The sequence below is a fragment of the Oncorhynchus nerka genome, linkage group LG13 (assembly GCF_034236695.1).
Source record: "Oncorhynchus nerka isolate Pitt River linkage group LG13, Oner_Uvic_2.0, whole genome shotgun sequence".
In the NCBI taxonomy this organism is placed as follows: Eukaryota; Metazoa; Chordata; class Actinopteri; order Salmoniformes; family Salmonidae; genus Oncorhynchus; species Oncorhynchus nerka.
The window spans coordinates 50,867,645-50,879,224 of NC_088408.1; the positions used below are offsets into that span (position 1 = coordinate 50,867,645).

At 41.3% G+C, this 11,580-nt stretch overlaps 1 protein-coding gene across 2 annotated transcripts; it reads right to left on the minus strand.

The window, feature by feature from the left end:
- Positions 1-902: 902 nt before the first annotated feature.
- LOC115139656 (NF-kappa-B inhibitor epsilon-like) lies at positions 903-10,609 on the minus strand. 2 transcript variants are annotated; one of them, XM_029677276.2, is made up of 6 exons: positions 9,908-10,609; positions 7,034-7,184; positions 5,718-5,928; positions 4,377-4,465; positions 3,311-3,559; positions 903-1,836 (listed from the first exon to the last, which is right to left on the minus strand). In XM_029677276.2, the coding sequence occupies exons 1-6, from the start codon at positions 10,246-10,248 to the stop codon at positions 1,768-1,770; spliced, it is 1,110 nt and encodes a 369-aa protein (XP_029533136.1). In that variant the 5' UTR covers positions 10,249-10,609; the 3' UTR covers positions 903-1,767. The 2 variants fall into 2 exon arrangements, with proteins under 2 accessions (XP_029533136.1, XP_029533137.1); XM_029677277.2 differs by having other exon boundaries at positions 7,082-7,184; positions 9,908-10,607.
- Between the last annotated feature and the right edge of the window lie 971 nt (positions 10,610-11,580).

Below are 11,580 nucleotides of genomic sequence, written 5' to 3' on the forward strand. Positions count from 1 at the left end.
TACAATTCCCTGTTCAAAGCACGAACATCTTTTGTCTTGCCCACTCTCTGAATGGCACACATACACAATCCATGTCTCAATTGTCTCAATGCTTAAAGATCTTTCTTTAACCTGACTCCTCAATTTCCACAACCCCTGCCAAACAGTGGTTTCCTAATCATCCGGACAAACAAATTAGCCTTGCTTATCTGGCTTATTCTGGAGTATTGACACATTTTGTCAAGTCTAGTTTATGCCCAAATAATGACTTAAGTCACTCAAATGCTTGTGAAAGAAAATAGGCCAACATACAAATAGAAGGTAAAACATTCCCCACAAACAAAGAAGAAATGAATCCCTCTGCATCATTGAAAGGCTTCTTTATTCTCTGGTCCCAGTCTCACCTTGAGCCTGTGTCTGAATATTCATTATGGGCAGACAGAGTATACAGAGAATAGACAAGTGATCTGGGTGAGTGGAATTTACAGACTTATTGTACTAAAGAGGGTTATCAGGAAGAATCGAGCAACCGGCAAATAATGTTTTACCAAAAGCAGCTGACAGGAAAATGAGAAATAAGGAGTTTTGTAGTTATCAATGAGGCTTTGTTCTCCCAAGTCAGCATCCTACAATGTTTAGAACAAGTTATTGGATGGATTTGCTATACATGTTGAGTCAGCAATAGCCTGCTAACAACTTGGATTAAAATGTGAGTGTTGTTCAACCAGATTCTTCGCCACAAAACATCTAGTCCACAGTATATAATCTACATAATTGCTTAAATCCTTAATTCCAAATGCCATCCTTTTTGTATCATCCTCCCTACTCAGACAGATGTGCATATACAGTACTATAAACAATCAATTAAAAACTCCAAAGATAGGTTTGAAAATGACCCCCCCCCCCCAAAAAAAGAGTGAAGCTATAATCTTATTTATTTTATTACAAAATATAAGAGTTTGAAAGTGTAGGCAAAACATCTAAACAAGCCAGTCTCAGTACACCATAACAAGGATCATACCTGATATATCAGAGATGGAGAACAATGGTAAAATAGGGAAGATTTTACTGTATTGAAAATACAGCTGTTATGATTGTGTCTTACCAATAGCGGAAAGAAAATGCATTCAAAGCAGAAACCGCGAACTGAAACATACAATGAAAGATATTAAATTATGATGAAGAACTTCTCTCCATAACAGATTTAGTGACTGAAGTATAATTGAAAAACATTTTCAAGCTGAAACAATGTTCATTTATAGCATGACAGCAATGTATTTTCTGTGTTGAAACTACATTTCCCACTATAATCAGTTATTATACACACGTGATAAAGGAGGTAGATTCCCTGTGTACTTTATAGGGAAATTAAACATTTTAATTTAATTATTTCTGCTCATATTCATACACTAGGTTTTGGTAGTAAATCATTTACCCTGTATGAGAAAATGTTTCATTTAAGTCTACATTACATTTTCCTGCATTTGAAAACAGTTATCAACCATCAAATTATATGACAGACACCCGTGTACCACTTTGCTAGCAGAGATTAACCTTTCAACGTGAGTGTCTAAAGAGTTCACACACTGACATACACACACACACCACACAACAACGATAAATAACCCTACAGCAAAGATTTATGTAAATTAAAAATCACATTTAAAACAGCAAATTACAAACATGATTGATGTAAAGCTACACTTTTCTGACAAGGCTCCATGATGATGTTCAAGAGGTCAAATGTCACCTGTTGTAGAGTATTCAGGTGGTGAGAGAAGTACACGGTCAGAATGGTACTCTAACCACTGACCTGCCCTGGATTTGGATGTCATCAAAAGGGAAAAGAGCAAGGATCTGAAATAAAAGCATATGGTAGGGGTTACATGTCACATATGTTCTACCTTTGGCCAGACAATAATTCAGTCAGTCTCCTTCACAACAGGAAATAATCTGGAGAGGTTTCACCCCCACAAAGCATTAAAAAAATGTATTTCAAGCACTCTCAGTGAATACTAGATTTTGAGTCACATGAAACACTTTGAGCTGGTTTCCCCAGACATTCACTACACGACCAATAATATTTGGACACCTGCTCATCAAACATCTCGTTCCAAAATCATGGCCATTAATATGGAGTTGGTCCCCCCCCTTGCTAGTATAACAGCCTCCACTAGATGTTTGAATATTGCTGCTCGGACTTTCTTCCAATCAGCCACAAGAGCATTAGTGAGACCGGGCACTGATGTTGGGCGATTAGGCCTGGCTCGCAGTCGGCGTTCCAATTCATCCCAAAGGTGTTCGATGTGGTTGAGGTCAGGGCTCTGTGCAGGCCAGTCAAGTTTTTCCACACCAATCTCAACAAACCATTTTTCTATATGGACTTCACTTTGTGCATGGGGGCATTGTCATGCTGTAAGAGGAAAGGGCCTTCCCCAAACTTTTGCCACAAAGTTGGAAGCACAGAATCATCTGGAATGTCATTGTATGCTGTAGCGTTAAGATTTCCCTTCACTGGAACCATGAAAAACAGCCCCATACCATTAGCCCTCCTCCACCAAACTTTACAGTTTGCACTATGCATTGGGGCAGGTAGCGTTTTCCTGGTATCCTCCAAAAACAGATTTGTCCGTCGGACTACCCGACGGTGAAGTGTGATTCATCACTCCAATGAACGCGTTTCCACTGCTCCAGAGTCCAATGGCGAGCAATCTATACACCACTCCAGCCGACGCTTGGCATCGCGCATGGTGATCTCAGGCTTGTGTGCGGCTGCTCAGCCATGGAAACCCATTTCATGAAGATCCCGACGAACAGTTCTTGTGCTGACGTTGAGTGTTGCAACAGAGGACAGACGCGCTTCAGCACTCGGCGGTCACGTTCTGTAAGCCTGTGTGGCCTACCACTTCACAACTGAGCCGTTGTTGCTCCTAGACTTTTCCACTTCACAATAACACCACTTACAGTTGACCAGGGAAGCTCTAGCAGAAATGTGAAGAACTGACTTGTTGGAAAGGTGGCATCCTATGACAGTGCCATGTTGAAAGTCCCTGAGCTCTTCAGTAAGGCCATTCTTCTGCCAAAAAGTCTGTGGGGAATGCATGACTGTGTGCTTGATTTTATACCCCCGTCTGCAATGGGTGTGGCTGAAAGAGCCAAATGCACTAACTTGAAGGGGAGTCCATATATTTTTGTAAATATAGTGTAGATTAAGGCTATAGCTATAGTCCTGGACTAAAATGCATGTTCAATGGAGAATCTGCATTGAAAGTGCTTTTTAGTCCACTACAAGGATTGTGTGTAGGACTCTGGCCCTTCCTCTATATCTCACATCATCATTGCCGCCAGCGAGATCCAGTGCCGTCTCATCCTCTATGTTCCTCAGCATCTTATCAGCCCCGGATTGGCAGAGCAGGTTGGCGATGGCTGCGTCCTGCCGGCCAACGGCGAGGTGAAGTGGTGTGCAGCCGTTAAACATCGGCACGTCCACATCGGCTCCCTTGTTCAATAGCAGCGTCATAGAGACAATGTCATGGAGCTCCACTGCCATATGGAGAGGTGTTTTACCGCTCGTACCTTCCTGGGGGAGAGAGAGAAGACAGACGTGGGTTAAGGACTCGATAAATAAAATGTACCCTCAAAATAGGATATGAAGGGCACAAATGGAGGGAGCAAAGGGTCAACAAATCTTAGTAAAGGACATTTTACAAGCTGTCCTCTTCAATACAATATCTATTAATTCAAATACTGAAAACATTCAATGAGGCAGCTTGATATCTACTGTATAGCATGTTTATTTCACACAGAAAGATATCTAGGGTAGTGTTAGGTTATGTTGTGTTCTATATCTATGTGTGTCTGACTCAGACTTGCTGGCCTGGGCCTCTTCTCTGACGAGTCTAGCTGCTCCAGAAAAAGCCCCCATTACGTCAGGCTTTCTAACCCAGCAGCCTCATGACCCAACTCTAATTACGTTGTCATGAATCTATCAGAACCTGCTGAGCTCAAGGCCATATCACTATCAGTCTCACTACAGCAGTGCACAAGTGCAGCTGATGGGAGTACAGTAAAGTACATAGCCTGAAGGAGACACTGTACTTCTAAATAAATACCATGCACTCATTATGACAGGATGCATTCACTTAGGACAGTATAGTGTAGTTTGATCATCTATGTTGAGGTAAATATCTCTGAGGATTTAGCTATGACACATTGAAGTACTAACTACAGTATTATTGCACAATGTAATGCACTACTTGAGTAATACAAGTCCAGTGAGCAAAATTGTCTGAAAGAGGTTTTTTTCAATGTATTTATCGAAAATACTTTTCTCAACATCTAGTGCTCATAGCGAGGTTATTGTAATAGAGTACACCCGGGGGAGTAACTGGACTAACCTGGATGTTGAGGTCTGCCCCTTTTTTCATCAGTAGCTTCATCAGACGATGCTGCCTGTTCACAGTGGCTAGGTGGAGAGAGGTAAGACCTGAAAAAGAAGACATTCCTTTCAAAAACCACCTTTCTGAATGAGCGATTTTATGAATTTGAGTACATGTTATAGCTTAGTATCAAACAAGAGTCGGTAAGGTCATACCACGTGACTCACAATAACCTACATACCGAACAAAATATACAATTGTTACATCTATAAAAATGATTCACATCTGCAAAGCCTACTAAGCCAGGAACATCGAAAACTAGCTAGACAGCAACAACGATTCATTTACACCAGTTTTGTCTCGCACTGTGCAATGTTGCAATAAAACAACACGCGAGGTGGGTACATCCTCGAATAGACGCCAACACATCAACAGGAATTGACACTAAATAAAGAGCCATCACATCATGGTATCATTATAGCCTCGTACACAGCCTACAAGCTGATCATCCTGGGCCCTGTTCAGTAGGCAAAAATGTTCAAATAGAAATACATTAAAACAGATCTATGAAAACCCCCCACTTAACATTCAGTCTGTCTCCAAACAGGCTCTCAAAGTGCTTGATAGTGCTTGATATGAAGCCCAATAGCCATCATCACTGTTACATCCTCAGAATGCATGAGCTCCTGAGTTGGGAAAATCTTGTGCAATACACCGACACATGCCTTGTATTCAAGATCCTAAATGGCCTGGCGCCCCCTCCACTCAGTACTTTTGTTAAACAGAAAGGTCTGCCATGAGAGGTGACTGTAATAGTTCCCTTAAGGCAAAGCACCTTTAGTCAATCTGCTTTCTCTGTGAGAGCTTCCTATGTCTGGAATACACTGCCATCAGACACATAACTGCACCACCTATCACACTTTCACAAAAAACATGAAGACATGGCTAAAGATCAATCAGTTTTGTGAACATAATCCCTAGCTGTGTATTGCTGCTTTCCATGTTGTCTGTAGCTTGTGAGGTGTGGAAACACTGTTGCTTTTTGTGCTATGTTGCTCTGTCTGCATGCTATGTCTTGCTTGTCCTATGTTGCTCTGTCTGCATGCTAGGTCTTGCTTGTCCTATGTTGCTCTGTCTGCATGCTATGTCTTGTTTGTCCTATGTTGCTCTGCATGTGCTCACTGCTCATTGATTGTCTGTATTGTAATTGTTTTTATAAACCTGCCCAGGGACTGCGATTGAAAATGAGCCGGTTGGCTGTCTGTTTTGCAACAGACATGTCAAGGTAGTCCCTCCCTGTTTTTCTTATTTTTTTCTCTCTCTTTTGGAGCCAAATTAATACAGGCCCTGCTTTCTCACCTCTCCAGTTCTGGGACTCGAGCACAGGGGCCAGCTTGCTGGAGGAGACATTCCGGATCATCTCAGTAGCGCACTCGACCCAGCCCTGTTCGCAGGCCATGTGGAGTGGCGTGTTCCCCTCCTGGTCCTGCAGCTCCAGGCTGGCCCCGCTCTCCACCAGGTCCCGCACCACCGACGAAAGGTTCAGGTAGGTGGCTAGGTGTAGCGGCGTCTGGGAACATGCATACAAAATAATAACTCCCACGGGTAGACTCAATATGGCCACCAGCCCACCCACCACTGAAAATTGACTAGGATGGGGATCACATAGAATTTGTCATTCTATGGACCACGTACCAACCTGAACAAACCAACAAAGGGTTAGTATGGGAGGAGGGTGTGATATCTGACTTAGAGTCAGTATGTACCCTCTTCTCAAAGTTTCATTTGAGTACAATCAGGATTACTAAGACCCGATATAGGAGCTGATCTTAAGTACAGTAGCTAGTATTTATAACTGAGCTTTACTATAGAACTCTAATGCCAAGTGAGGTGATTAGCAAAAATGCATTGGTAGGCCTGAGACATCTCAATGTGAAACTCCTGATTGAACTGGGTAGGGCTGACTAATATAACCAGTAGGGCCACTATTGCTTGTGTGGCTTTTGGTAAACGCTAACAGAACAGAGAGAGAACAAGGTGTGAGTCATGGTGTAAAATTCTGACTGTAATTTCTGACCTCCCAGACATTTTCCTCTCCGACCCATCTGGATGTCTCAAACGCCCCTTCAGCTTGCCTCACCCCCCCTCATACCTCCCTCACCTTTGTAAGTGACAGGTTACACACCCCACCCCCTTAATGTTCAGTCAAAGCTCCTCTTAAATATGCACTGTCCAGTTGCACATTTCTCATCTATGACTGCGTTTTCTCAGGCAGCCCAATTCTGATATTTCTTCCACCAATGAAAAAACTCAAATCAGATGTGATTGGTCAAAAGACCAAATTGGTGATTTAAAAAAAAAAACAATTAAGGCCTGTGTAATCTCAGCCTTAGAGACAAAAATATTCCAGATAAGATTTCTTGTTTTTGAACACGGGAAAGCAGGGGAGTTTCCAATTTCCATTTAAACTCCCTTATGAAATAACCCTAGAACCCCTCTCACCCACAGAACCATTCCAGTGAGAGGATGTACTACTGGAGAAAGGGGAAGAGAATGCTCTTCAATTACAGGATGCAGAAATAACATTATCATCTCTGTTGTTGTCATAAACATTGACAGTTGCAATCGTCAAGAGGAAGTATCATGAAGGTTAAGTAGTTTCAGTACACCAGTACCCGCGTTGAGGGTGTAAAGAGAAGGGGGTGTGGCTGTGTCTTCTGTACCTGGTACAAGTTGTTCTGAATGTCTAAGACATCTTTGGGGAACAGCTGTATCAATTGGTGAGCGAAGTGTTCATCTTCATGGATGATGGCTAAATGCAGGAGTCTGGAGGGGCGACAAAAACAAACCATTTCTTATAAAATGTCAATCATAAATCTATCAGATTTTTACATTTTACATTGCAGTTGTCACAAAGTGCTTCTGCAGTAAACCCGCCTAGGCCGCACAGCAAACAAAAGCAGTTTTGAGTTGCGGTAACTTAAACATTGCATTCAACTGAAAAGTGAGCAGCCTGGAGAGAGTGGAAACATTTCTCATGACATTCCTAGTTACTTTAAATTAAATATTTAAAAGATTTGAGCAGCAGGATATAATAAATGGATTTCATCATGTGATGAAAGAATTACCTGCTAGAGAATTCTTAGAATGTCATCTAGATCTACCTGGAAATGTAACACACATAGGCCACAGTGCTCAGTGGTTGCGAATGTTGCGCAATAATGGAACTTTTATGCAAAGAATAGTCATGTCAAGAGGATGTTTGATTCCACAAAGCACTCAAAATATTTCTCTTCTCAGTTATCATTTGTTGTAATTGAACTCAAGTTATTTGGATAATATCCTAAGATCGAACAAACAGAACCATCGGGTTATTACTGAATGTTCAGCAAACACAAGCCTCACACCTATGAACATGAACTAGTCGCTCTGGATAAGAGCGTCTGCTAAATTACTTAAATGTAAATGTAAATGTAAACTACTCAGTTAAAATAGCAAATGCAATGCATTTTGTTATTTACTGCAGCCCATATACAAAGTTATGACATTTGATACATTCAATCAAAGTGGAAAACAAGAAACCCTTACCCCAAAAGCTAAAGGGAAAGTTCTAGCAGACAAAAGAGCCAAATGCAGGAAATGGAACAAGGCCACTGCAGTGCTTTATTTAACCCTACAATAAGGCTTTCCAGAACACATTGTTCACACACTTCTCCCTACATAGTGCACTACTTTTGACCAGGGCACTCATTGTCTACCTAACTAACTAATGTGAAAGTAGTAACTCGTTTAGCCTATCCTTGTTCCATGCTAAATGTCTTCATGCAAATCTATTTATCTTGTAACTTCATTTTAAGACAATCCATTTGACATATAAAAAAGCAACTTAAAAAAAAACTAAAAACATTTACTTGCACAAGTAAGACTGTAGATTATGATTTAATAACTCCTCTTCAAAGCAGAGCCAGTAGCCTGGTCCCATATCAGTTTGTGCTGTCTTGCCAACTCTTATGGTCAATGTCTGGTGTGACAAACATATGGGACCAGACCACAGAACTTGCTGGCATTCTTTCGACTTTTGAAAGGTACAAGGTCAAATGCAAGATCTTTTTTTTTTAAGTCTCAAATGGGACTTCCTAGTATGAACAGTTGGGTAAGATAAAACAAAGAAAAGATCCCATGGGGGAAATTAAATGCCTGCACCATGGTACTTTCTCAAGTCACAGGATTGATGTAATGTATTGTGGGTTCTTTCTATTGTTAGGTAAATATAGTACAGGTCAGAGAATGCTTCCTTGTGACCTAGTCAGACAACGAGAGCAAGGATATGAAAGGATGTCAGAGAGACAAAAAAGCTGTTACTCTATCAATGGAATGGTTACACAGACTCACTTCGACGTTGAACAATTGATAGCGATCAACATAATGTATTTCTGAGTATGCTGACTCCAAAGACAAAGCCAGGACTGAGTGGAACGCATGTAGAAGGCCGATAAGGTCAACAGTTTGCATGTCTGTGACTGTGTGTGTAGAAATTGTATGAATTTCATTGATCAGCCTATTCTTGGACCTAGCGAGAGAAGTACTATGTGAACATGTGCCCTGCCTTGTCTATCACGGGGAATTTCCACAGCCATGTCTCTTACACTTCTGCTTTCCAAGTCGAGGCACCCCACAGGAGTCCATCCACGATCATGACAGCTTTCACAGGCTTGAGTGTATCACTCTAAACTTAAACTCTCTAAATCGACATCACATGCCATAATGACTGGGAATAGGATTAACATGACATATGCAAAGAGGTGAATTTCTCCAGCGCAGGCCAAAACTACAGCCCATCCCCCAGCCTTTTATTCATTCAGACAGCAACAACACTGTGGGTTGCTTGACTGTTCCGCTGCAAATTCATGCATTAGGCCTAACCTACAAAAATGCATCCATCTTCAAATTGTTATGGTGGTTAACACACATCAGACATGATGATGTCAAAAACCATCACCGGTTTGTTGACAGTGGTAATTTTAGTCTATGCTCTCATGGCCAGTTGAACCCCCCCCTAAAAGGACAACCAAAGAGCAACACCAATCCAATTCTGTCAGTTGTACAGGGTGTGCCTGGGGGTGTCTCTAGGGGCAAAGGGTTGAGTTTTAGATTGAACACAAATGTATGGGGCAGAACAGACATCACATTGTGCATTAGGATTAAGTTGGTTGATAATTGTAATCATGGCCCAATTAGTAACTCAATCGTCTATGCTATGCATTTTAGACTGTGAAAATTCATATTATGGACAAAAAGATTGGCATTAAAGGAGATTGGAAAATCAAACTCAAATACGGTTGGCCCTACTTTTATCTATACTGAAAAAATGCATAATAAACACGTTAATGATTGCACACATCCACATATACGTGTATTTCTTGATACATCGTTTCACTTTAAGGTCGTCGACATGGACACATTTTACTTATTCAAGAACATAGGCATAGGATACATTTAAATATGTATTACTTTTAAAAAACGTACGTATGTAAATTTAAAAAACGTACGTGTCTCCATCTTCAGTGATGTTGGTGAGAAGGTTCTCTTTATGTTCCAATTCTGTATTCTTCGCACTGTCATCTTCAGACTCCGAAATGTTGCAGCCCTCTATTAATATCTCACTGAAATTCTCAACAGTTAGTGACGACGAGCCATAAGCAGAATCCAACCGCTCCTCTGTGTTGCTGCTACATTTGTCCCTGGCTTCACTGGATTCAGAAGTCGAATCCCGTACCGGGTTGTTATAGGGATCATCTTTCGTAAAATATTGGAATGATTCAACACCAGAGTCTATTCGGTTATCCTCTAATAAATTCACTTTCCCATTTGCATCTTCAGCGCTTGCCATGGTGGCCTCCGGCCCGCAGTCACTGCAGGTCGGCTTTTCAGGTTTAAACCCTAAAAGGACTACCTGTTGCTTGATGGTGCGAGCAGTCCTCCGTGGAAAAGTCGATCACACCGGAGTAGGAAGGAAATCACTGTTCCTTTGTTGCTTTTCATGCCACCGGGTCGAGCGCTTTTCTTTTCCCGTAAAACTGCAGTTAAATGAAAATAAGTGAAGTCATCTTGCGACACCGTATACATGCAAAATGGGCCATTTAGTTCAAACCATAAAAATACTTAATAATCAACAACAGGATTTCAAATAAATTTGGTAAACTCATAAACTGAGGTCAGCCTACATAGTTGAGAGCACGTGAGCAATGAAAGGCGATTGGGTAAGCGCTCAGCTCTGACATTGGGGAATCCCCGAAGGGCGTGGTATGCGTTTACATTACAACCACCCACCAACGCCGTGGAGTCTCCCTGGTTTTACAGGATATGTTTGACCAATGTTCCCTGTACGGTGCTTTCATATGTCTATTTATAAACTAGTATGTCCCAACCGGGAGATTCACAAGTTAAGTAAATAGGGAGTTCATTTTTCAGTGAGTAGGCAAGAGGCCATTTCTTAGGCCTAAAAACAGACAGCCAAATCTAATGTTGAAATATGGAGACAGAATTCAAAACGTGTAGCCTATGAGTTGACCTTAGCATTTAGAATTTAAGCATTTAAGCATTTAGAATAGGCCTATTACAAACATGGAAGTAAAACGTCAGTGGCCTATTAATATAGCCTACTAAGATGCTGACCAGACCACTCTCGTTGAAATATCAAAACGAACTCTGAACCAACTATATTAATTCGGGGACAGGTCGAAAAGCATGAAACATTTATGGAAATTTAGCTTGCTGTTGCTAACTAATTTGTCCTGGGATATAAACATTGGGTTGTTATTTTACCTGAAATACACAAGGTCCTCAAATCCGTCAATTAATCCAAAAATAAAAGGGTAAAACAAGTTTGTTACTAATAATCTCTACTCCTTCAGGCCTCTTCTATTGATTTTATATGGCGTTTGGCAACCAACTTTAAGGTGCATTACCACTACCAACTGGAGTGTAGACCTCAGTTCATCTTTCAATCACCCACGTGGGTATATGGCCCTAAAACCCAATGAAGAGATGGGAGAGGTGGGACTTGCAAGTCAAGCATTACAAATAGAACCAAGTTCTATTTTAGCACCTGCCTACGCAGATGATGCTCGTTGACGCACACCAGCAGTGTGGGTGCAATGATTTAACATTGTAGCCATTAGAGGGCAAAATCAGCCTACAGCAGGCTACAGGCGATAATACA

Excerpts from the sequence above, each read along its gene's own strand:
- LOC115139656 (XM_029677276.2), bottom strand. The coding sequence starts at position 10,248 with ATGGCAAGCGCTGAAGATGCAAATGGGAAAGTGAATTTATTAGAGGAT. Across the intron at positions 7,185-9,907 it reads ATCACTGAAGATGGAGACAC|ACTCCTGCATTTAGCCATCA; the intron begins GTACGTTTTTTA and ends TCGCCCCTCCAG. Across the intron at positions 4,466-5,717 it reads CGAGTCCCAGAACTGGAGAG|GTCTTACCTCTCTCCACCTA; the intron begins GTGAGAAAGCAG and ends CTTCTTTTTCAG.